The sequence below is a fragment of the Acomys russatus genome, chromosome 4 (genome assembly GCF_903995435.1).
Source record: "Acomys russatus chromosome 4, mAcoRus1.1, whole genome shotgun sequence".
Taxonomy (NCBI): Eukaryota; Metazoa; Chordata; class Mammalia; order Rodentia; family Muridae; genus Acomys; species Acomys russatus.
Window position 1 is genome coordinate 66,128,975 of NC_067140.1, and position 22,702 is coordinate 66,151,676.

Below are 22,702 nucleotides of genomic sequence, written 5' to 3' on the forward strand. Positions count from 1 at the left end.
GCTGTGGTCAGATGGTGGGGGAGGAGCCCTGCAAACATTCCCATTCCCACCCCCCAGTACTAGGGCAAAAGAGGGAGGGTGGGGAAAAACAGTCTGGGATGTAATTATGGATAAAATTGAAACACAAAAATAGTACATTTGTCTGTTTATTGAATAAATTACATTGGCATGTGTAGGATTTATGACAGGGCAGCAATGACAGCTTCAGTGAAGTCATGACAAGTAGCATAGCCACCCATATCTGAAGTTCGAACCTGTGAGAAAAAGTTACCATCATCCTGTGGTCTGGGCCTGGTCCCAACACCCACCCTGTGCAAGTACCCCTAACACCAGCCCCAGGACAACCTAGCCTCAGCCAGAAAGTAATTATGGTCTACTGTCTAGATGCTCTCTTCCCTGGTCCACTGTACTGAAGGATGTGTAGGTGGCATGGTCCTTTTGAAGTTGGAGGGAGTGAGGGCTCTAGCCCCCATGGGGGTGCAGGTGGCCGATGACAGACTTGATGAAGTCAGTTGTGGTGCTGTAGCCTCCCATGTCTCGAGTCCGAACCTACAGCCACCACCAGCAATAGCCGTGGGGGAGAAAAAAAGCCCATGAAGGAGATGGGGGCAGTATGATGAGATGGAGACCAAGAAAATCAAGATGGGATGTAGCAAGGATGGGAGGAAGTGAACAGGTGTAGGGGACCAAGGGCCTGCCCACTGCACTCCAGCAGGCAAGGTAGCACAGGAGGCTGAGCAGGCAGTAGGATGGTGGGGGGAGGTCAGGAGGGGGCAAATACCAGAAAGGATGAGATGAGGTTACCTTGCAAGAAATGAGACCAGGTGGGAGGGAAGACAGGCACCTAATCCTGCCAGCTAGCTCCACCCAGACAAAGCTGCAAGGTAGGTGGCACATTCAGATGGCCCAAGAAAGGGGCAATGGATGGTGCAGGAAAAGGAACAGCAGATGGAACTAAGGCAAGAAGACCAAGAGGAGGAAACAGCCCAGAGAAGGGAGGTAAGAACACCCTGTCGTCACGCGTCACGGTGCTGCGGGGCCTGGAGGAAAGTCCCTCAGGCTTCTGAGCCCTTGAAACCTGTCTAAACTTACCTTGCCAACTTTGATCACCTTCTTCACTGCGTCAGCAATCATGCTGGAGTGATACTCAAGACTGTCGGCACAGACAGAGGAAAGTGAGAGTCCAACCAGGACACCCCCACCCTTCAGACATCCACCCACCACCCCACTTCAGCTTCCTTAACCTACTTGAGATGCCGCAGCATGTTTGAAGCTGACAGCAGCATGGCTGTGGGGTTGGCTATATTCCTGCCCACAGCCTGGGCAAACGGGTGCCGAGCACCCTGTGGAGAGAGCAAAACACAATCACTGGAAGGAGACGGGCACACGCACAGGTGAAGGTCTACAAACGGTACTATGACACAGGAGGAGGGCAGGCCGAGGTGACGGGGAAGAGGTATAGGGGGTGGGAAAGGAGGCCACCATGGTCATTTACAAGGGGGGGCTCTGGGATAGGGGAAGAATACAGCAAGTCTACCTGATTAGAGAAGGGTGGGACAGATGCCTCACAGAAAATATTTTTTTTTTTTTTTTTTTGAGACAGTGAGTCTCACCATGGAGCTCTGGCTAGACTGGAACTATGCACACCAGGCTGGCCTTGAACTCACAGAGATCCACCTGCCTCTGCCTCCAAACTGCTGGGATTAAAGGCATGCGCCACCGTCCCCAGGGAAAAAAAATAATCTTGCTCACCGTCTCAAAAACTGCATATTCTGCACTGTAGCTCTCACCAGGGACCACACCAGCTCCCCCAACAAGGCCAGCAGCCAGGTTGTCAATAATGTTCCCGTAAAGATTGGGCATCACGAGCACATCAAACTGGTAAGGATTCTGCACCAGCTGGGGGTGAGGTGAGAATGAAGGAAAGAGTTGCACAAAAAGAGAGATTCCCACTCGCCGTCCTCTCTCTGGAAACTCACAAAGGAGGGCTTTACCTGCATGCAGCAGTTATCTATAATCATTGTTTCAAACTTGATTTTGGGGTACAGTTCAGCAACTTCCTCACAGCACTGCAAGAACAACCCATCTCCAAGTTTCCTGTTTGTGGGTCAAAGAGACAAAAATCAGCCAACAGAGTTCAGGGGATACCTCTCCAGGAACCCAGCCCACAAAAAACCATGCCTCACATGATGTTGGCCTTGTGGACAGCTGTGACTTTGCTCCGTCCTTTCTTGGTGGCATAGTCAAATGCAAACTTTGCAATCCTCTGTGACTTGGTTCGAGTGACAATCTTCAGGCACTCGATGACACCCTTTGCACTCTGGGGGAGAGAGAAGTGTGTGCCAACATCAGGAAAGAAGACAAGGCGGCCTCCACCTCTTGCCTGCCTCCCTCCTGGCCCCCACAGTTTCTAGGCCTTACCTCATGTTCCAGAGAGCTGTATTCCCCTTCTGTCTGTTCTCGAATGATTACCAGGTCCAGATTGTTATGCCGAGTCATGTACCCAGGTAGTGACTTCACATGGACCACGTTGGCAAACAAGTCCAACTTGCGTCTGAAGGTAGACAGGCATCAACTTTGTGCCAGGTGCCCAGCTCCCCTGTGACCCACGCCTACCCCACCCACCTACCTCAGCTGCATGTCATAGGAAGCTAGTTCGCCTTTATACTCCATTGGGGTATAGATCTTTCCTGTGGCACCAAGGTATAGGGGAAGTAATGTTAGACAAAGGTCAAGCCCAAGGGAGCAGAGACCAGTGTCTCATTTCCCCCACTGACTTCACACGACCTAGACTCCTGTCTCCCACTCCCAAACCCCTCATCCTTTTATGGCCTCTGGGAAGAGACAAAAGAGAATAATGTAGTTAAAATCAGAAAAACTGTGTGTAATGCTTTAGTTTTAGTCATTTTATTTATGTTAATTTTCTCTTTTCTTTAAAGATTTATTTATTTTCATTTTATGTACATTGGTGTTCTGCCTACATGTATGTCTGTGTGAGGGTGTCAGTTTACCTGGAACTAGAGTTACCGACAGTTGTGAGCTGTCATGTGGCTGCTAGGAGTTGAACCCAAGTTATCTGGAAGAATAGCCCGTGCTCTTAACCGCTGAGCCATCTCTCCAGCCTCCATGTTGAAGTTTCAAAATGATCTTTTTTGTTTGTTTGTTTGTTTGTTGTTTTTAATCAAAGAACCTGGGTTTAATACCAAATGGAAAAGCAACACTACGGAATCAATGGCTTTCCTTATTTTCCTGTGTCTACTGCCCTTGTATTTTCTTAGATACCACTTACTGAAAATTGACTGTATGTAAGGCAATAGGGATTCAATCAAAACCACTCAACTCCTGCTCTCCATGAGCAAATGATACGCTGGAGAAGACAACATATATACTGCAGAAATGACATTAACAATGAGTACAGGAGCACAGAAAAGGCATCCCCATTGATAACAGTGGTACAGAAAAGCTAGTACTTAGGCTACTTCCTTGGCTGAGTTCAGTGGGTTGAACAGTGATCCCCAAAATGATAGGACCATGCCTTAAGCCAAGAACTCATAAACATGACTTTATTGGGGGGCGGGGAGAAACTGTAAATGTGATCTTATTTGGAAAAATGCTCTTTTCAGATAGAATTAAGAATCTTGAGATAAAATTGAAGAGATAAAGGGGAGCATAAAAAGAGAATTTTGTCTATAAATCAAAGAATCAATCAAGGAAAAGAAGGATTATCACTTGAAGCTTTCAAAGGGTCGATAGCTTCTAGAACTGAGAACATTTCTGTTATTTTCAGCCACTCACAAAACCGAAGTATTCAATGGTAATTATGGAAAACTAGTATCACAAGTACGTGAGGATTCTGATAGGTGACATCAGAGAAAAAATAGTTTTAGGCAGAGGGAAGCGCATAGGGCAGGGCAGGACATATACAGGCCAACCAGAACAGCTGATGGGTGAGGAACGCACAGAGCAAGTTGTGGAAAGGAAAACAGGAAAGCCAGGGGCCAGATTATAAAGAACCGACTTTCATCTGCAAAAGCTGAGCCTGGTAGGCAGGCTGTCCAAGAAAAGCGGCCTAGAGAGGAAAATCGAGAAGCCAAAAATAAATAAGTATCTTAGAAACTGTATGTAAGAAGACTAAATCAGCCCAGCAGAGCAGATGGAACAGTTAGAATGGGCACTGTACATGGGGCTGGGGTGGCACATGCTTTAATCCCAGCACTCAGGAGGCAGAAGCAGCAGATCTCTGAGTTCAAGGCCAGCCAGGGCTACACAGAGAAACCCTGCCTCAAACACAAACACACACACACACACACACACACACACACACACACACACACACACTACAGACAGAGCTAAGAGGGTCTGACCACAGTGACACAGCCTCAGTAGGTACAAAACCCTCCCTGGCCTCACTAATTCCTGGTTTCCCGATTATCAGTAGAGGACAGTCTTGAAAGCTGATATTATGCTGCACAGAGAAAGGCTCATTCGAATTTAAATGTCAGAGCGGCATACAAACCAATGATGGCCACTTTGTTCTCCTTCATGGAACTCAGCACCTGCTCCAACTTCTCCTCAGAAGCCATATTCTGCACCTCGCTTAGGTGATGCTCCTTGAATTCCACCGGGACAGCAGCAGCCTTCAGGATGAGTCCAAATAGGAGACTGGAACGGGTTTGAACTTTCCAACTCAATCCATCCACCCCTGTAGCCAGATCGACCACCCAGCCCCAGCCCCCACCCCCACCCCCACCCCGGCTACTCACCTTAAACACTTCCTTGACAGCATGCATGAGCTCTGGCCCCACGCCATCTCCTGGCAACATGGTCACAGGAAAGGCACCCTCCACCCTCACATCTTCTGTCTGTGAGTGGGGGCAAGCAGAGATGGAGCAGGGACAGAAGCAGGGGTCAGAGGGAGAGAGGGAGGTTGGGAGGGGAAACCCAGGGGAGCGGCATGGTGGCGACAAGGATGGGCGAGAGCGAAGCCGGGTTCCAGCGTACCTGGCTCTGCGAAGAGGCGTGAGCCGTAGCCGATGTTCGGAGACCTCTCCAAGGCCCGGAGTTCCGAGCGGCGACCACCGCCTGCGACAGACACAAGGTCAGATCTGGGACAGACCCCCTTACACCGCGATGACACTGCCTTCTTCTGGAAACCCCGGACAAACCATCTGCTCTCCCGCCCGCCCTCCTCTGCCCAGCGCGTCCCAGGCCTCACTCGGGTCAGCCAGCGGACATTGCTCAGCGCTGCCATGTTCTGCAGAGGGAGTCGCGCAGGAAGTGACGCCGGAAGCCAGCGCGGCCGTGGAAGCTGGACTTCCCGCCAACCCTGGCGAGTTTGGCGGTTCTTTCTCCCCTACCAATCAGGTCTACAGATGTCCTTCTGTTTGGTAATGTAGGGTCATAGGACACACAATAAGTTTGTCTGTTTTTTCTTTTCTTTCTTTTTTTTTTTTTTTTTTTCGAGACAGGGATTCTCTGTGTAGCCCTGCTGTCCTGGACTTGCTTTGTAGACCAGGCTGGCCTTGACGTTACAGAGATCAGCCTGCCTCTGCCTCCCAGAGTGCTGCTGGGATTACAGGCTTGCGCCATCATGCCTTGCGGCTGTTTGCTTTCTCAGTCGTTGGATTTAATTTCTTTTGAAACTTCAAAACAACATTACAGAATATGTGGCTATTTATCAAACAAGATCGTTGAGTTTAACAGTAAGCTGAGGATTGTAGGGAATCTGTGAATGCTTCTCTTGTATTCTTTTAACTAGCAGTCACAGTCAATAGGAGCGTTACATGAAGACCACACACGCTACATAGGAGATGGGTCGTTTTCACCTTTAATCCGGTTGCCGGGTATTTATCAAGTCTCTGCGTTAGTTTTGTTTGCTTGTCTGTTTTGTTTTTTAACTACAGGATCTTATTCTTAGCTATAAACAGTTGTTACAGACCTGAACTTCGCGTCACTAATAGAAATGATAATTGCACCAAACATTTCATTTGTGCTGTATATCTTAAAATGTCATTCTCATGCCTACTTTGACATTATTGACCCAATATTAGGTCATGTTATTCAGTGAATTAAAAAAACAATACACGCCAAGCGGTGGTAGAGCAAAATTTAGTCATAGCACTTGGGAGATGCATGGATTTCTGAGTTCGAGGCCAGCCTGGTCTACAGAATGAGTTCCAGGACAGCCAAGGCTATACAGAGAAACCCTGTCTTGGGGGGAAGGGGGAGCAACACATATGCAGCCCTATTGCAAATTAGCTTTATACTTAAGCAGAGGCGCATTCAGGAAGTTATACTCTCCCTCCACCATGTAGGTTTCAAGGGCTAACTAAGCTCAAGTCACGGGGCTTGGCAGCAAGCACCTTTCCCCAGGCAGCCACCTCATCAACTCCAAGTGAGTTTACTTATTATCATATACCAACATAGTGACTTTTCTTTGTAATCTGAATTACTTTATCTATCTAAAAGATCTCTTAAGATGTTTCTTGTTTTTCGAAACAGGGTTGCTCTGGCTGTCCTTGAACTAGCTCTGTAGTCCAGGCTGCCTCAGTCTCCCACATGCTGGGATTAAAGGCCACCACTGCCCGGTGATCTCTAAGATGTTTTTGGGTGACTGTTCAGGCAATAAACTATCTCTGTCTTTTTTTTTTTTTTTTTTTTTTTTTTTTTTTTTTTTTGAAGCTGCTAACCTGCACTTTAGTTCACTCAGGTATTTAAGTTTTGTTCCTTCTCAAGTTTCTGATGGGGTTGAAGACAAGTTAGTTTAATCTTACAATTAAGCTTAGTTGGTTAGGGGATAAGATGTTTTTAGATCTAGATAGATATTTTAAGTTACTAGAGATGAGATATGACAGATATTGATTTTCATTCAGAATTTTAGACTCAACAAGATAGGAAAGATATTTACTTCAAGTTTGCCAAATAGGGCTAGCCAAAACACTATGAATATAACATTTATATGATTCCTGATTGTTTTGTGGTTCTTCCTGCTGTATGTAGTTTTTTAAATGTGTAATAATATAAATGCAAATGTTAAAAAAGAAACATAATAATAAGAACGGGGTGGAAAAGATCTCTAAAATGTGAGTTTCAATGTTCTTTCAAAGAAGCCCTTGGCACACAAAGGGCTCAAAATGTCTCTTCTGTTGAGACCTGCTCTGTCTTTTCTCCCTACAACCATGAGCAATCAAGGGAGTGATCTAAAGATCGCAATTCCTTGAAGATGGAGTCTGAGGGGTTTTTGGAAGAACTCCGTCTGTGATTGTGGGATAAACTGCAATTTACAGTTTATAGTCAGTCTACAGGAAAGTGGACTGTAAGCAAATTGGTGTCTTTGCTTCCCGAGAATCAAAGATGAAGAGGGGTTGTTAAAGTGATTTAGGGAGGCGGTGGCACAACCCTAACCCTAACCCAGCACTCGGGAGGCAGAGGAAGGCGGATCGCTGTGAGTTCAAGGCCAGCCTGGTCTACAAAGCGAGTCCAACAGCCAAGGCTATATAGAGAGACCCTATCTCAGAAAAAAAAAAAAAGAAAGAAAGAAAGAAAGAAAAAAAGAAAAGAAAAAGAAACCCTGTCTCGAGGAGAAAAAAAAAAGTGATTCAGGAGCATTCTCAGGAGAAGTGTGTCAATACATGAAAAGGGCAGGAGAAGGAGTTCGGCACCATGTGGCCACAGCTGGAGTTTTCCCCAGCCTGGCTCCCTGGAGACCTCTGAAACAGGAATAGTGTCTCAGATTGTACTGAGTTGAGATAAGCCTTGCTAGTGTGCTTTGCCCTTGTATAGCATAGGCCAAGGACAGCTCTCCCAGGAGGGACTCGGCAGCAGTTAATGACCAGCAGCTGAACAGTGGAGGGACTTGACAGACCAGCTGGCCAAAAGCTCAGCAGCTGCAGATAAGAGTGAGCACCATGGCTGAAAACCAGGAGAATGGGCTTGTGTGAAGGGACGACACACACAAAGTGAGGAGTGAGAAGAAAGGTTGGTACCAGTTCTAAACCTGAGGGAAAAGAAAGATTTATGAGCAGCTCTGTTGAGCCCAGAGACCGTGGAAATTATCTTTATTTAGTTGTAGGTGGCTTTGTGGAGAAAGCAAGCATTTGGGTTCACTAAAAGTGCCATCTTCAGAAGAATCTCTGTCAAGTTTCAGGTCATTCTGATCTATATCGTGAGTTTCAGGAAAGTCAAAACTACAGAGAGACCCTGACTCAAAAAAAAAAAAAAAAAGAAAAGAAAAAAGAAAAAAGAAAAAGCCAGGTGTAGTGGTGCATGCCTTAATCCCAGCAGAAACAGAGGCAGGTGGAGTTCAAGGCCAGCCTGGTCTACAAAGCAAGTCCAGGACAGGCAAACCCTGTCTCAAAACAAAATAAAACAAACAACAACAAAAAACTTGCTGAAAAGGTTCATGGAGTTGAGGCTTCTGACAAAATGGAATCAAAAAGTTCCAATTGATAGGCATGTGATAAAAGAAAGCTCACAAATTATTCAAAAATAGTAGTTACAGGAGTCCTTAAGTGTGTAAGACGGAAGGAGAGGAGCATGCTTCTGCAAGGAGCTTTGCAAGTCAGACAGGTGTCAGTAGCAGTGAAGTCAGAGCCCCTTAGATGAGGACACAGATCAGCATACTGGATGGTCGTCCTTGTCACATCCTGCCACCAGTACAGAAAAGGTCTGGAAGGAATCCATGGACATTCCAGAAAGCCAGATATGGCAAAGCAGGAATTCTTCTGTTAATTAATTTTTTATGCTGTGTAGCACTGGCTGAACTGGAACTCACTGTGAAGACCAGGCTGACCTCACACTCACTGAGATCTGCCTCTTTTTATTTTATTTAGTATTTAGGTAGCTTGAATATTTAAATTAGTAACTAAATGATAGCAACTCTCTTAAAAATACAGAAACAGTAAATAAGGGCAAAGCTTCTTTTAATGTATATTTCAGAACAAGTAGTTCCATACTCGGTATGCTTACTATTACATAATTCACCTTTTTCTCTCGACACTATCTTACACGTCAGGGATATGAGACACTGCCATTCTTTTTATTATTATCATTTTGGTTTTTCAAGACGGAGTTTCTCTGGAAGCCTTAGCTGTCCTGAAACTGACTTTGTAGACTAGGCTGGCCTCTAACTCACAGATCCACCTGCCTCTTTCTCCTAAGTGCTAGGATTAAAAGTGTGTGCCACTACACCCTGCAAAAACTGATTCTATTGCTCCATTGCATAATATGCTATATTGAAAATTTACTAAATTAATTGATCCCTTCTTAAATAGGCAAATAAATACCCAGTATGAAGTCTGATTTGGGTTGTTATCAGCTACACTGCTGTGTACGTCCCTGTACATTTTTGCTCTGTGCACAGGATGAAGGTTAGCAGCCATCCCAGAAAGCTCCTCCGGCCATGTATGTAGTTCAGATGAAATGGGCTGTCTGTGATAGTTTGGTTGGCGATCCCTGCGTGTATTTCACTGATGAAATTGTCCTGATGCAGTAACCGAAAGCTCATCAGTCACTGCTGCATTCACAGGTAGGAGATGGATAAAATAACAGTCCCAGCCATTTGTAGTCTTTCTTATCTGAAATGCCAAGGCTTGGGACTAGGAAAGTGGCTCAGTGGGTAAAAATGTTTGCTGTGCAAGCTTAATGACCTGAGTTCAGGTCCGTGTGATGGCTGTTGTCCATTGTCAACTTGACTATATCTGGAATGAACCACAATCCAGAAATGGAGGGCACACTTGTGATCTGGATCTTGACGCTGGAAGACATAGGCTTTTTGATCTGGATCCTTTTTGTTGTTTGTTTGTTTATTTGTTTAAGACACGGTTTCTCTGTGTAGCCCTGGCTGTTCTAGGACTCGCTTTGTAGACCAGGATGGCCTTGAACTCACAGAGATTCTCCTGCCTCCGCCTCCCAAGTGCTGCATGTTAAGGGCATGTGCCACTACCCCTGGCAAACCACTGGTTTACAACTCAGACTCTTAGAGGCATCCATGGGTCTTTTTTTTTTTTTTTTTTTTTTTTTTTCACGAGTGCAAGGTATTTATTACCACTGGAAGGGAAGGCCACTGCTCGAACCCCGCGGGAACAGGGGCATGGTCTCTGCCCGACCGCTGACCCTCGAGGTGCGTGCCCCGGTGTGCAGCCACGCTGCGGGGGCGGGGGGAGGCGACCCGCCCACTATGGGCAGAAGGTGCTAGCGCCATGCACCAGCACGAAGCGACAACAGGCCGAAAGGCAGAAGACCCTACCCATCAGAGAAGCGCACGCAGGCCAGCTCCCCTCCCGCTCCGGGCACTGCCTCGCCTGCACAGGGCCAATAAACGGAGAGCAGGAAGAGGCGGGTGGCCTGAGGCTCCAAACCGCATCCATGGGTCTTTAAAACAAAAACAACCAACCTCCAGGCAGCGGTGGCTCACGCCTTTAATTCCAGCACTCGGGAGGCAGAAGCAAGAGGATGTGTGAGAGTTCGAGGCCAGCCTTGTCTACAGAGTGATTCCAGGACAGCCAGGACTATACACAGAAAAACCCTGTCTCGAAAAAATAAAAAACAAAAACAGAAACAAAGAAAAAAACAAACAAGACAAAACAAAACAAGAAAGAAAAGAAAACCAGTGGCTTATTCCAATTATCCTTCATTTGGGTCTGGGCTGGTGAACCATGACTAGATTTGGCTTCGATGATACATAACATATTCACAGCCTAACAGAAGAGAGGTTTAATCTTCACATTTGTGCTAGGGATGTAGCTCAGTAGTCGAGAATTTGTTAAGCATTCACAAGGCCCTGGGTCCAATCCCTAGAACTGAGAACAAAAACAAGACAACAGGCATAGTTTCATGGAGACAGGTGATCCAGCACTGGACTGGCACTCTGGCCTGTCAAACAGACTCCTTACGTCACGGGCCCACTTTTTGTGGTCTCCATTCCCAGCCTCATTCAGGATTCACACAGTTATTCCAGTTCCAGAATTGCAGCTAGGAGGGAGAAGACCTGAGTACGAGCAGAGCAGACACCCGCTAGCCCTCTAATCACTCTTCCATGAGCTGTACCGGCACACTCCATGCCCGAATCGTACAGATCCAGAAAGCCTTTGTTTCCAATGTCCTTTCTACCGTAAAATGACAACATTTTTTTCTCATGCTTTTATGGTTTTGCATTTACTGTAATTTATCTGAAATTTAATTTCTTAAAAGGTAGAACACAGGGGGCTGGAGAGATGGCTCAGCCATTAAAGGTACTGTCTGCTCTTCCAGAGTTCCTGAGTTCAATTCCCAGCAACCATATGGTGGCTCACAGCCAATAAGGGATAACCTTATTTTCTCCCTCAAAGCTTTGCTACTTCCCTAGCGTCGCGTATATACCTTTTTCTTCAGACAGGAAATTCTACCTTGACTTATGACAGGATTACAATGAATAGATTATAAATTGAAAATATTAAGTCAAAATGTTTTTTTTTTTTTTTGCTTTTTCAAGACAGGGTCTCTCTGTGTTAGCCTTGGCTGTCCTGGACTCACTTTGTAGACCAGGCTGGCCTCGAACTCACAGCGATCTGCCTGCCTCTGCCTCCCAAGTGCTGGGATCAAAGGCGTGCGCCACCGCGCCCGGCGTCAAAATGTTTTTAAAATAACTCATTCACCAAATACCATAAGCTAGCCTAACCAACCTTAATGTGTTCAAAATATACTAATTAATTTACAGTTGGTCAGCAGGGTGTGAGGGTACACGCCTATAATCCCAGTACTCAGGAGGCAGAGGCAGGCAGATCTCTGTGAGTGGAAGGATAGTCTGGTGTACACAGTAAGTCCAGGACAGCCAAGGCTACACAGAGAAACCCTGTCTCAAAAAACAAAAAACAAAAGCAAAAATTTACAGTTGATCATTAGAACCAGTGTATATTTTATAATAAAGTATTGAATAGCGCATATAGCTTATTGAATGCTACACTGAAAGTGACGTCACAACAGGCACGTATGTTTTGTTGGATCTCTCTTTATAGCCCTGGTTGTCCTATAACTTGCTATGTAGACCAGGCTAGCCTGGAACTCACAGAGATCCACCTGCCTCTTTGCTTTCTAAGCACTAGGATTAAAGGTGTGTGCCTGACTGATAGGCTTGTATTAATTACTTTTATCATTATCATGACAAAAGCACCATAAAGGTGAACAGATTTCTTTTGGCTCAGGCTCCAAGACGCAGCCCACCACCACAGTGGGGAAGAGACACAGCAGCAGGAGCAGGAAGCAGAGAGTGACGCATGCTGGTGCTCATCCCACTTTCTCCATTGTATTCATCCTGGGACCCGAGCCCGTGACGTGGTACTGCTCACCTTCAGCGTGGGTCTCCTGCCTCAGCATGTCCAGAGTCATGCCTCTACCGTGACTTCAGATCCTATTATTAAGGTGACAAACAATATTAACCATTACAAGTCTACTCCCTGTCAACCTGATACCTACACGTATCACTTTGAAGCTATAGCCCCCCCTCCACTTCTTGTCCCCAGAGGCTCGCAGCCATCTCACAGTGCAAAATACACTGCGTTCAGCTTCAAAAATGATCATAGACCTTGACAGTTCCAACACTGTTGAAAAGTCCAAAGTCTTTTGAGACTCAATCTCCTTTTGGTTTTTCGAGACAGGGTTTCTCTGTGTAGCCTTGGCTATCCTAGAATCACTTTGTAGACCAGGCTGGCCTCGAACTCACAGCGATCCGCCTGCCTCTGCCTCCTGAGTGCTGGGACTAAATGTGCGCCACCACGCCTGGCCAAAGTAATCACTTAACTGTGAGCTTCTACAAACAAAAGCCAGCCACATGCTTCCAATATACAGTGGCACAGAATAAACATTCCCACTGCGAAAGAGAAAATGTTTTGTTTCTTATCAATCCCTGTTCCCAAAGCCCAGCCCAAAGATGACAAGGCTCATCTGGACAAATCTATACTAGTTACAGGGAGGACAGGTACTATGGGTCCAGTCAGTGGTCACTGGATGAAAAAGCAAGTCTCCTGTCCAGTGTAAACTACTGAATTCAGCTTTGTAGAGGAGCAAATGCCTTTTGTGTTTACATTAAACTGTCACGTGCTGTTTGAGCTCACTGAGAAGCTAGCTCTAGAAATGGAATATGGTCCTTCCACGTCAGACCCACACATGTCTGTCTCAGTGTTCTGAGTCATGTTGGCCTCCCGATTCTGTGATGGGAACAAAAGAGAACAATAAAATAGCCAAAATAAAGGTGTTCTGACAGTTTTCTCTTGTAATATAAAGCTCTGTCTGCTACTTATGCTCATCCAAAGCCAAAAGCAGTTATGGTAGATCAAGATTTCCCTGGGAACTAACCAAGCCCCATAGTGTAATGCTCTGTGCACAGGTAATACTCATTTAGCATGAGTGCAGTTTGGATATGGTTTTCTTTTATCAAGTGGCATCCCACAATACTACCTTCCAAGCTAAAGCTGTTACAACATCAGCTAGACTTGATTGTTGATTTGTTGATGTTTTTGTATCACAAAAGATGGTTGAGAGTTGGGCGTGGTGGCGCACGCCTTTAATCCCAGCACTCGGGAGGCAGAGGCAGGTGAATCGCTGTGAGTTCGAGGCCTGCCTGGTCTACAAAGTGAGTCCAGGACGCCAAGCCTACACAGAGAAACCCTGTCTTGAAAAACCAAAAAAACAAAACAAAAGATGATTGAATAATTGAATTTTTTTCAAAGTGGAAAAGAAAACTGGAAAAAAATTTTGGCACCATCACAAAGTTCTGAACAAGGTACATAAATTTAAGTGTTTGGTTTTTGTCCAAGGTCTATCTGCTATTTCACAGTAGTTAAAAATATCTGGCTGGCTGGGTGAGGTAACATATGCCCTTAATCGCAGCTATCAGGGAAGCAGACAGCAAGCAGATCTCTGTGAATTCAAGGCCAGCCTGGTGTACAAAGTGAGTCCAGTGCAGCCAATGCTACACAGAGAAACCTTGTCTCAAAAAAACAAAACAAAAGGCCTGGCTGGTGTACCTGGTTTTCTGGGTGTTCAGTAACCACACTCAGGATCTATACTAATGTGGTCAGGGGGAATAAAAGGGAGGATATTTTCTCCCTTGACCTCCAGGGTCAACTAGGTCCCAGGAGATTGTGGGACATCTATCTCTCCAGATACTCTGTAACTGCAAGGAATCACCTGTTTTCTTGTTTGAGGAGGCCATGGAGGCCCCTTCCAGTGAGCTCTAACCAGTGCCCAGTCTACAAAGAAGAGAGTTAACACAAAGGAAAATTTTCTTCCCTGCTTCCAAATGAAGCCATAGTCTTGGTTTTGATTTTTGTTAGGTTGGGTTTGTTGTTTGGTTTTTTTGTTTGTTTTTGTTTTTTGAGATAGGGTTTCTCTGTGTCCTTGGCTGTCCTGGACTCACTCTGTAGACCAAGCTGGTCTTGAATTTATAGAGATCCATCTGCCTCTGCCTCCTGAGTGCTCGGATTAAAGGCGTGTGCCACCACACCCGGCTTTATTTGGTTTTTCAAGAGAAGGTTTCTCTGTGTAACAGCATAGGCAATCCTGGAATTCTCTCTGTAGACCAAGCTGGCCTCGAACTCACAGACATCCACCTATCTTTGCCTTCCAAGTGCTGGATTAAAGGCATGTACCACCACCGTCCAGTCAAGTGAAGCCATAGGCAGCTAAGCCTTTGACTTAACCTCACAACAAGGAAAACACTGGTAAAAGGGGGGCTAGAAAAGCTAGATGGTCCACTCAAGCCCAGGTGGCCCCTGATAGGGGGGCTAGAAAAGCCAGATGGTCCACTCAAGCCCAGGTGGCCCCTGATAGGGGGGCTAGAAAAGCCAGATGGTCCACTCAAGCCCAGGTGGCCCCTGAGGATCAGATCCTCAACCAGCTTTGATAGTTTAGAAAAGGGATTCATTTTGGCCATCTGCATGGTCTTTGCTTTTTGTTTTGTTTTGAGACAGAGTTTCTTTGTGTAGCCTTGGCCATCCTGGACCACACCTGGCTTGCATGGTCTTAAAACAACAACAACAACAACAACAAAACCAGAAAAGGACCTGGGAGTGGTGGCACACACCTTTAATCCCAACACTGTGGAGGCAGAAGCAGGCGGATCTTTGTGAGTTCGAGGCCAGCCTGGTCTACAAAGGGAATCCAGAACAGCCAAGGATACACAGAGAAACCCTGTCTCAAAACAAACAAAAAATGAAAAGGAAAGTGCAACCAAAGGACAAATGATTAATATGTTTCCTTGATAGTCTAAAGGGTCGCACTCCCTAGACATTCGGCTTAAATCCATATGAGATGTTATCTAGATAACTATTTCTCACTAACCTCTCTGTAAAAAGAAAAATGCTGTCCAGGTATGAAACATCATCAGTGTTGAATTTGCAGCACCTGCAAGCCTTCAAGGGAGATACACCCACTATTGTTTTAACATAAAAAATGATGGTTAAATTTCTTTTCGCTCCCTTTCTAGAAGCTATCTGTGATGGGGGGCATACTGTGATTTTAACCACTTTATGCCAATCTCAAGTCTCATACGTGTTGGGGGGGGGATGATGGAGGGCAAAAGTACAACCCATGCTCTGAACAAAGCCAATAAAGGACCTCAGATTACAGCCCCTTAACCTCTCCCATGAGTCCACCTCTTAAGAGTCCCCTCTTTCTTGGACTGATACCCTCCTAGACTCTGTCTCCTCTTGGCATGAAATAGCTAGAGTGTTGGTATCAATCTCTGAAATGCAGGAGTGAAGGCAAGTTAGAGGAACATAGGTACGTAAGGGAAGTGAAAGCAGGCTCCCTGGGATGGTGGCTTCTTGTTCCTGGAAGACATTTTGAGGAGAAATAGGAAGGTATGGGGGTAGGGAGTGGGTATTGCCTTAGTTAGTGTTTCTTTTGCTGTGAAGAGGCATAATGATCATGGCAACTCTTTTTTTTTTTTTTTTTTAATGTTTTATTTATTTATTATGTATACAATATTCTGCCTGCATGTACACCTGCAGGCCAGACAAGGGCATCAGATCACATTATAGATGGTTGTGAGCCACCATGTGGTTGCTGGGAATTGAACTCAGGATCTCTAGAAGAGCAGTCAGTGCTCTTAACCTCTGAACCATCTCTCCAGTCCCTGCAGCAACTCTTATAAAGGAAAATGTTTCACTGGGCTGGCTTACAGGTTCAGAGGTTCTGTCCATTACTGTCATGGCAGGAAGCATGGTGGCACATAGGCAGACATGGTGCTGGAGAAGGAGCTGAGAGTTCTACATGTGGATAAGCAGACAGCAAGAAGAGAGAGTGCCACTCAGCCTGGCTAAGGCTTCTGAAACCCCAAAGCCCACACCTACTCCAACAAGGCCACATGTCCTTTCAAATAGTGACACTCCCTGTGAGACTATGTGGGCCATTTTCATTCAGCCCACAACAGGTATCTAAACAGAACCATCAAGAGAGAAAGAAAAAGACTCAGGGGCCCTATAAAGTACTCAAGCAGGGGCACGGGGATGGATAGAGAGATGGCTCAGTAGTTAAGAGCACTTACTACTCTTGCAGAGGACCTGGATTTTGTTCCCAGCACCCACATGACAGCTCACAGCCATCTATAATTCCAGTTTCAGGGGACCCAATACCTCTTCTGACCTTTTCAGGCCCTGTATGCATATGGCACACATACATACATTCTACATTCGAGGGCATGCACATACAAATTAAATAAATAGTTTTTTTTTTTAAGATTTATTTATTTATTATTATGTATACAGTGCTCTGCTTGCATGTACTTCTGCAGGCCAGAAGAGGGCGCCATATTATATTACAGATGGTTGTGAGCCACCATGTGGTTGCTGGGAATTGAACTGAGGACCATTGGAAGAGCAGGCAGCGCTCTTAACCACTGAGCCATCTCTCCAGCCCAAATAAATAGTTTTAAAAATACCTAAGCCAGCATCAATTTAGTGGACTCCCACCTTTAGGGCCTCTCCTAACTCAAATGGATAAAACTGTTACCTTTGTTCTCTCTATGGCTCAGTCTTCCATCTTTCTTGGACATTCAATTCTTTGTCCATATCAAGGAAAAAACTTGGCATTCCTCTAGCCGACTGCCAATATCGCATTACATAGTCACATAACTTTCAACAATGAGGGAGGAGATTTGGGATTACCCACGAGAGGTATGTGTTGACTTGGATTAGGCTTGAGATGGGCTTTGGGGGTGTTATAAATGGCCTGTACTCTTGTTGGATGGTGGTTCTAAGTGTATATGTCTGCAAAAACTTTACCAAGTGATCGGAGAGCATTAGTACCCCACACAAAGGAAACCATTGGTCTAGGTGGCCCAGAGTTGCTCAACCTTAACCCTAAGCCACAGGAGATGTGACAATCTGAGGGTCCCTGTGTCAAGGAGAACTGCAATAGAAGGAGTAAGAGGTCAGAATGTGACGAGGACTGAGGAGAGGAGAGGCCATGGTGCCAATAATAGAAATGTAGTGGCTAAGATCATCTCAGTAATCCAATCACTCATCTTTCTGCAGGGCAGGAGAAAAGACATGTTAAAAATAAATAAAGCAATAGCTAATGTCTATTGAGTTTTAAATGCATGTATCCATGTGTGCACTAAACAAATGTTAAAAAAAAAAAAAGTGAAAATTGTGGTGTAGCCTATTTTATGAGCCAGGGTCTCATGTATCCCAGGCAAGCCTCTAATGTGGTATGGCCCTAAATGGGAGGGAAGTATATGTTCTAGTTCTACAGATGAAGACACTGAGGCTTTTTTTTTTTTAACCCAGGGATTTTCCTGGAACCTAGGTCTTTTCAAACTCAAAACTCATCAGGACACTCTTATTTTATTTGCTGTTTGTTTTATGGTGCTGGAGATAGAGCGCAGGGCCTCACACATTCTGAGTGAGTATTCTTGTCAGTGAACTGTACATAAAAACAGGCTAGGGGATGACTCAGGAGGAGCAGAGTGCTTGCCAGCAGCCAGGAAGCCCTGGGTTTGCGCCCCAACAACACAAACCAGCATGGTAGCACTTTTCTGTAATTCCAGCATGTGGAAGACCTGCAGGAGGCTCAAGAGTGAAAGGTCATTCCAAGCTTGAGACTTGCCTGGGTCACATCCATGTGTGGAAGTTCGAGAACAGCGTGCATGAGTCAGTTCTCTCCTCTTACTATTCGGGTCCCAGGGATTGAATCCAGGTAGCTGGTCCTGGCGGAAAGCACCTTTTCCAATGATCCATCTCACAGCCCCACCGCCACCTTTTGGGGCTAACCATTAGATTCTCAGACCTTAGTAGACTTCCCAGACCTTAGCACAACTGACTCCATGATGGAAGTGCCACCCAGGCCATAAATCTCAGCACGTAGACAGCACCACCTGCTAAAATAAAAACAAAGACGTAATCCATCAACCATCATAGTTTTTGGAAAATCTCTAAGCGAACTAACCTTGCTTTTTGGCTCCTGTAGTTTCACTTCTGGCTAACTGTTCCTGTTAACTAACGTATGTCAACCCAGGATGCAGTTTTTGTGCTTAAAAGCTCACTCTGAGAAAGGCTCAGTGCTACACCGGAATTCCCAACATACAGTGTAGTCACTGGCCCGCTAATAAAACCTTCTACTGGCTTAAGCCCGTGTCCAAGTAGTCATCTCTGGTGGCTACCCCACAACACACTTACCACTCACATGTCAGCAAAAAGAAATGCCCACACATAGCTTAGCACAGAACCTGGGGCTCCATTATCCAACATCTCAAATAAGAGCATCAAGCGTTAAGCCCCACACATGAGTATGCTACAGTCAGATCACACCGGCTGGAAACCTCTCATGTGCATCTCTTTCCATCCTGTTCGGTCACACCACATTGGTCACTTGAAGTAGTCAGGGTAGGACCTTAGACATCACACAAATCAGTAGATGCTGGAAACTGGATTTAACTTTTGAAAAGCAGCATTGAGCCGGGCGTGGTGGCGCACGCCTTTAATCCCAGCACTCGGGAGGCAGAGGCAGGCGGATCGCTGTGAGTTCGAGGCCAGCCTGGTCTACAAAGTGAGTCCAGGACAGCCAAGGCTACACAGACCCTGTCTCGAAAAACCAAAAAAAAAAAAAAAAAAAAAAAAAAAAAAGAAAGAAAGAAAGAAAGAAAGAAAAGCAGCATTGAATACTTACCATGACGACAGGGCCCCAAGCATCCATGGTGTCTATCCATGGGGTAACTGAAGCTGGCCATAGTTAAAGTAGTTCACGATTCACATTAGCTCTCCAGACCCCAAGTCCACTCTGTGGACTTGGCTTCAGCAGGCCAAGTGGCCATAAAGCCTAAGGTGGTAGAGATGTTGTTTCCTTTCTCGGGTTAAGATGGAGCAGCAAGATGAAGTGGGCCTGGTAATAGGTGGTGGCTGTGTAAGCTCATCTCTCTGGGATAACCTAGGTGACCTCACCCATCCAACTGAGCATGAGTTCCTGACCTCTGCACCCTAGACAAGTCTGAATTCCACAAACACTTCCTTACTGGGCACTTTTCTGTGCACTATGGAAGCAGAAGAGCAGAAAAAAAAAAAAAAAAAAAAAGGACAAAAATCCTTGACTTCAAATCTACAGAGCAGTAAGTGGCACATCTCACTCCCCATTGGCCCTGCCTTAATTGTTGCAGGCACAGAGGTCCTTGAACTCACAGAGAAGCACTACAGAACCAGGGATGTTAATCACGCAGGGGGCGTTTCCTCAATGGAGGCGATAAAATCAAATGCCTACATTCCATCCAGAAGGCTGGGGGAGGGTTTTGCTAACAACCTTCTGACCTTTTTGCCATCTGTGGAGGCAGTCCTCACCCAAATTACCCAGAATGGTTATTCCAGACTGTTCCTTCCCTAGACCATTACCTCTCCTTGGGGGAGATGCCATCAGTACTTTATAGCCTGGTGGCCTTTATGTTACCAGTCAGAGACCACACTAGATTCTAGACCTTTTAGCTATAGAACCCACTCTTATGGTCACGTGCACTTTGTAAAAGAGCTTCTATGTAGTCACACCTTAAGCTTTATTATGCACCTGGAATTGGACTGGTTGTTGCCTGGAAACCTTTCCTCAAATTGTATGTATTTTAAAGATGCTGACAGTGAAACACCTGGCATTAGACTCCCACTGTTTGCTTGCCTATTTGATACCTGCAAGGACCCCCCCCTTACTTAATTTAGGTTTTGTTGTAGCTGCTTGTTTTGTTGTTTTTTTTTTTTTTTTTTTTTTTTTTTTTTTTTGTTTTTTCGAGACAGGGTTTCTCTGTGTAGCCTTGGCCATCCTGGACTCACTTTGTAGACCAGGCTGGCCTCGAACTCACAGCGATCCTCCTGCCTCTGCCTCCCGAGTGCTGGGATTAAAGGCGTGCGCCACCACGCCCGGCTGTTTTTTTTTTTTTTTTTTTTGAGACAGAATCACTCTACATAGTTCATTATGTAGACCAGGCTGGCCTTGAACTCACAGATATCTACCTGCCTCTGCCTCCCTGGCGCATAAGCCACCATGCCTGGCTAATTTACATTTTTATTGTCTCTGACATACACTGTTCCCATTTAACTCCAGGTACCAGGGTGGAGCTGAAGTCTATAAATTAGAGGGAATGGATCCTTTAAAAGAACATAAAATTGTGGATGTACAATATATGTAAATAACCATGTAAAAACATCACAATGAATTCTCAAAAAGCTTTGGGGAAAGCCTATGAAAAGCTTCATGAAGAATCAGTCAGTCTCTGCTACATCCTTTCTCTATTTCACAGACAAGAAAAGCAGCCTTTCCTGCCCATCTCTATACTCTATGCTGCATGTCCTCCACTTCCAGGGCATGGCTTCCTTTCCGGTTGCCCCTCCCCAGCAATATACAAAAGAATACACACACACTTTTCCCCAAATGAGAAGGAAATAGCTGAGTGAGGTGATGCACACCTTTGATCCCAGCACTCCAGAGGCAGAGGCAGGCAGATCTCTGTGAGTTAGAGGCCAGCCTGGACTATATAGTGAGTTCTAGGACAGCCAGAGCTACATAGTAAGAGAGCCTATCTCAAAAACATCCGAAACAAACAAAGATAAAAATGTGTTGTTTGATAGTTGCATCCCAAGTTTAACTGATTTGTAAGTACTACTACACAGATTTTTAAAAAAATATTTTATTTATTATTATGTATACAGTGCTCTGTCTGCATATACACCTGCATGCCAGAAGAGAGCATCAGATCTCATTATAGATGGTTAAAAAGCGGTGTGTGGAAAATATCATCTTTTTTTTTTTTTTTTTTTTTTTTTTTTTCGAGACAGGGTTTCTCTGTGTAGCCTTGGCCATCCTGGACTCACTTTGTAGACCAGGCTGGCCTCGAACTCACAGTGATCCGCCTGCCTCTGCCTCCCGAGTGCTGGGATTAAAGGCGTGCGCCACCACGCCCGGCTTTAATATCATCTTTTTAAACAGCATGGGAATTAAACTCAGGACCTCTGGAAGAACAGACAGTGTTCTTAACCGTGGAGCCATCTCTCCAGCCCCCTACTGCACACATCTGAAAATGTAAACACATACACATTTGTTATATTTGCTATTGAGCCATTTAAGTTAAGCCTGACCAGGGCAAATAAGCAACCAGTTTGTAATTAGAATATAAATAGAACAACTCAAGGACTTACTTGTATTCTTCCTTCTGGGACAAAGCCTACTAGTGCATATACACAGATATCCCTACAAAATAAGAGTCTGACCTCCGCATCCACCTAAATAATAGTCATGGCCACTGAAAGAAAAAACAGCAGCCATATGGAACTTTCCAACATCAGGAATTTTTTTTGACACTGCCTTTAGGTAGTTAAGAAGCAGCCACGCAGAGACAGGACTAGGGGCAATTCCAGCGTTAGGATACAGTCTCTGGCCTCTCCAGGATGGGGGGTGAGCAGAAGGGACAGCGTGACTCCGCACAGCAGCGCGAGTGAACGTCCCTCGCAACACGAAGGATGAGACTGGCTGTCTTTGAGATTCCTGGTGGTTGGTAGGGACGTGGACAGCCTAGAGTAACGAGGGCATCCATCTTGTCTTTGTTTCTGCCCAAAGATTGGACCTGGGAAATCATCTTTTTCACTAAAGGGTTCAACATTGTGGCTCCCATTGTTTCACAATTTAGGACTGAATGGTTCAGCCTAGATGCCAGGCCAGGATGGACTAGATTCCCCAGGAAGACAAATTGTTATGATGTGTTTGTTTGTTTGTTTGTTTGTTGTGTTTTGTTTTTGTTTGTCTGTTTCTTGAAGCAACTGAGGAGACTTGAGGAGTCAGTAGCAAGCAAGACTGAGAGCTGAATCGTAATCTCCAGGTGACTTTCTGAAACGACCCTTTTCCTCACCCCATGGAGCATGTGAGAAGCCGTCATTAGTGCGTGCCTTAATGTGTGTTTTATTTTCTAATTCTCAGGTGACTTAGGAAGTGGATCCAAACAGCAGCCTAACACTCTGGGGACTCCAGGGGGCACTCTAGTACAACACACAGACTGTCCGTGCCCTAGGCTGCCTAAAGTGACTTTGTGTCTGTTTCCCACAGTTGGCACTAGGCTGAGGTATGGGGAAATTATTATCTTTTTAAACAGTATTACCTCAAGACCAGACTTAACAGAAAAACCAAACCAGCCCCAAGTTCCTTGACATGGTGCGTGAGGCATCAGCATGTCACCCCAGGTGCTGGCATCCCAGTCCCACAG

At 45.4% G+C, this 22,702-nt stretch overlaps 1 protein-coding gene across 3 annotated transcripts; it reads right to left on the reverse strand.

Annotated features, from left to right (window-relative positions):
- Nucleotides 1-132: 132 nt before the first annotated feature.
- On the reverse strand, nucleotides 133-5,314 carry Idh3b (isocitrate dehydrogenase (NAD(+)) 3 non-catalytic subunit beta). Of its 3 annotated transcripts, none has more exons than XM_051144617.1 (12): nucleotides 5,216-5,314; nucleotides 5,002-5,082; nucleotides 4,764-4,862; nucleotides 4,517-4,637; nucleotides 2,630-2,690; nucleotides 2,422-2,554; nucleotides 2,187-2,320; nucleotides 1,995-2,097; nucleotides 1,753-1,899; nucleotides 1,249-1,343; nucleotides 1,093-1,153; nucleotides 133-254 (listed from the first exon to the last, which is right to left on the reverse strand). In XM_051144617.1, exons 1-12 carry the CDS (start codon nucleotides 5,249-5,251, stop codon nucleotides 180-182), a joined length of 1,146 nt encoding a protein of 381 aa, XP_051000574.1. In that variant the 5' UTR covers nucleotides 5,252-5,314; the 3' UTR covers nucleotides 133-179. The 3 variants fall into 3 exon arrangements, with proteins under 3 accessions (XP_051000574.1, XP_051000573.1, XP_051000575.1); XM_051144616.1 differs by having other exon boundaries at nucleotides 133-549; XM_051144618.1 differs by having other exon boundaries at nucleotides 133-549; nucleotides 4,517-4,662; nucleotides 5,216-5,283.
- Between the last annotated feature and the right edge of the window lie 17,388 nt (nucleotides 5,315-22,702).

Excerpts from the sequence above, each read along its gene's own strand:
- Idh3b (XM_051144616.1), bottom strand. The coding sequence starts at position 5,251 with ATGGCAGCGCTGAGCAATGTCCGCTGGCTGACCCGA. Across the intron at positions 2,691-4,516 it reads GAACAAAGTGGCCATCATTG|GAAAGATCTATACCCCAATG; the intron begins GTTTGTATGCCG and ends TTGGTGCCACAG. Across the intron at positions 2,098-2,186 it reads GTCCACAAGGCCAACATCAT|GAAACTTGGAGATGGGTTGT; the intron begins GTGAGGCATGGT and ends ACCCACAAACAG.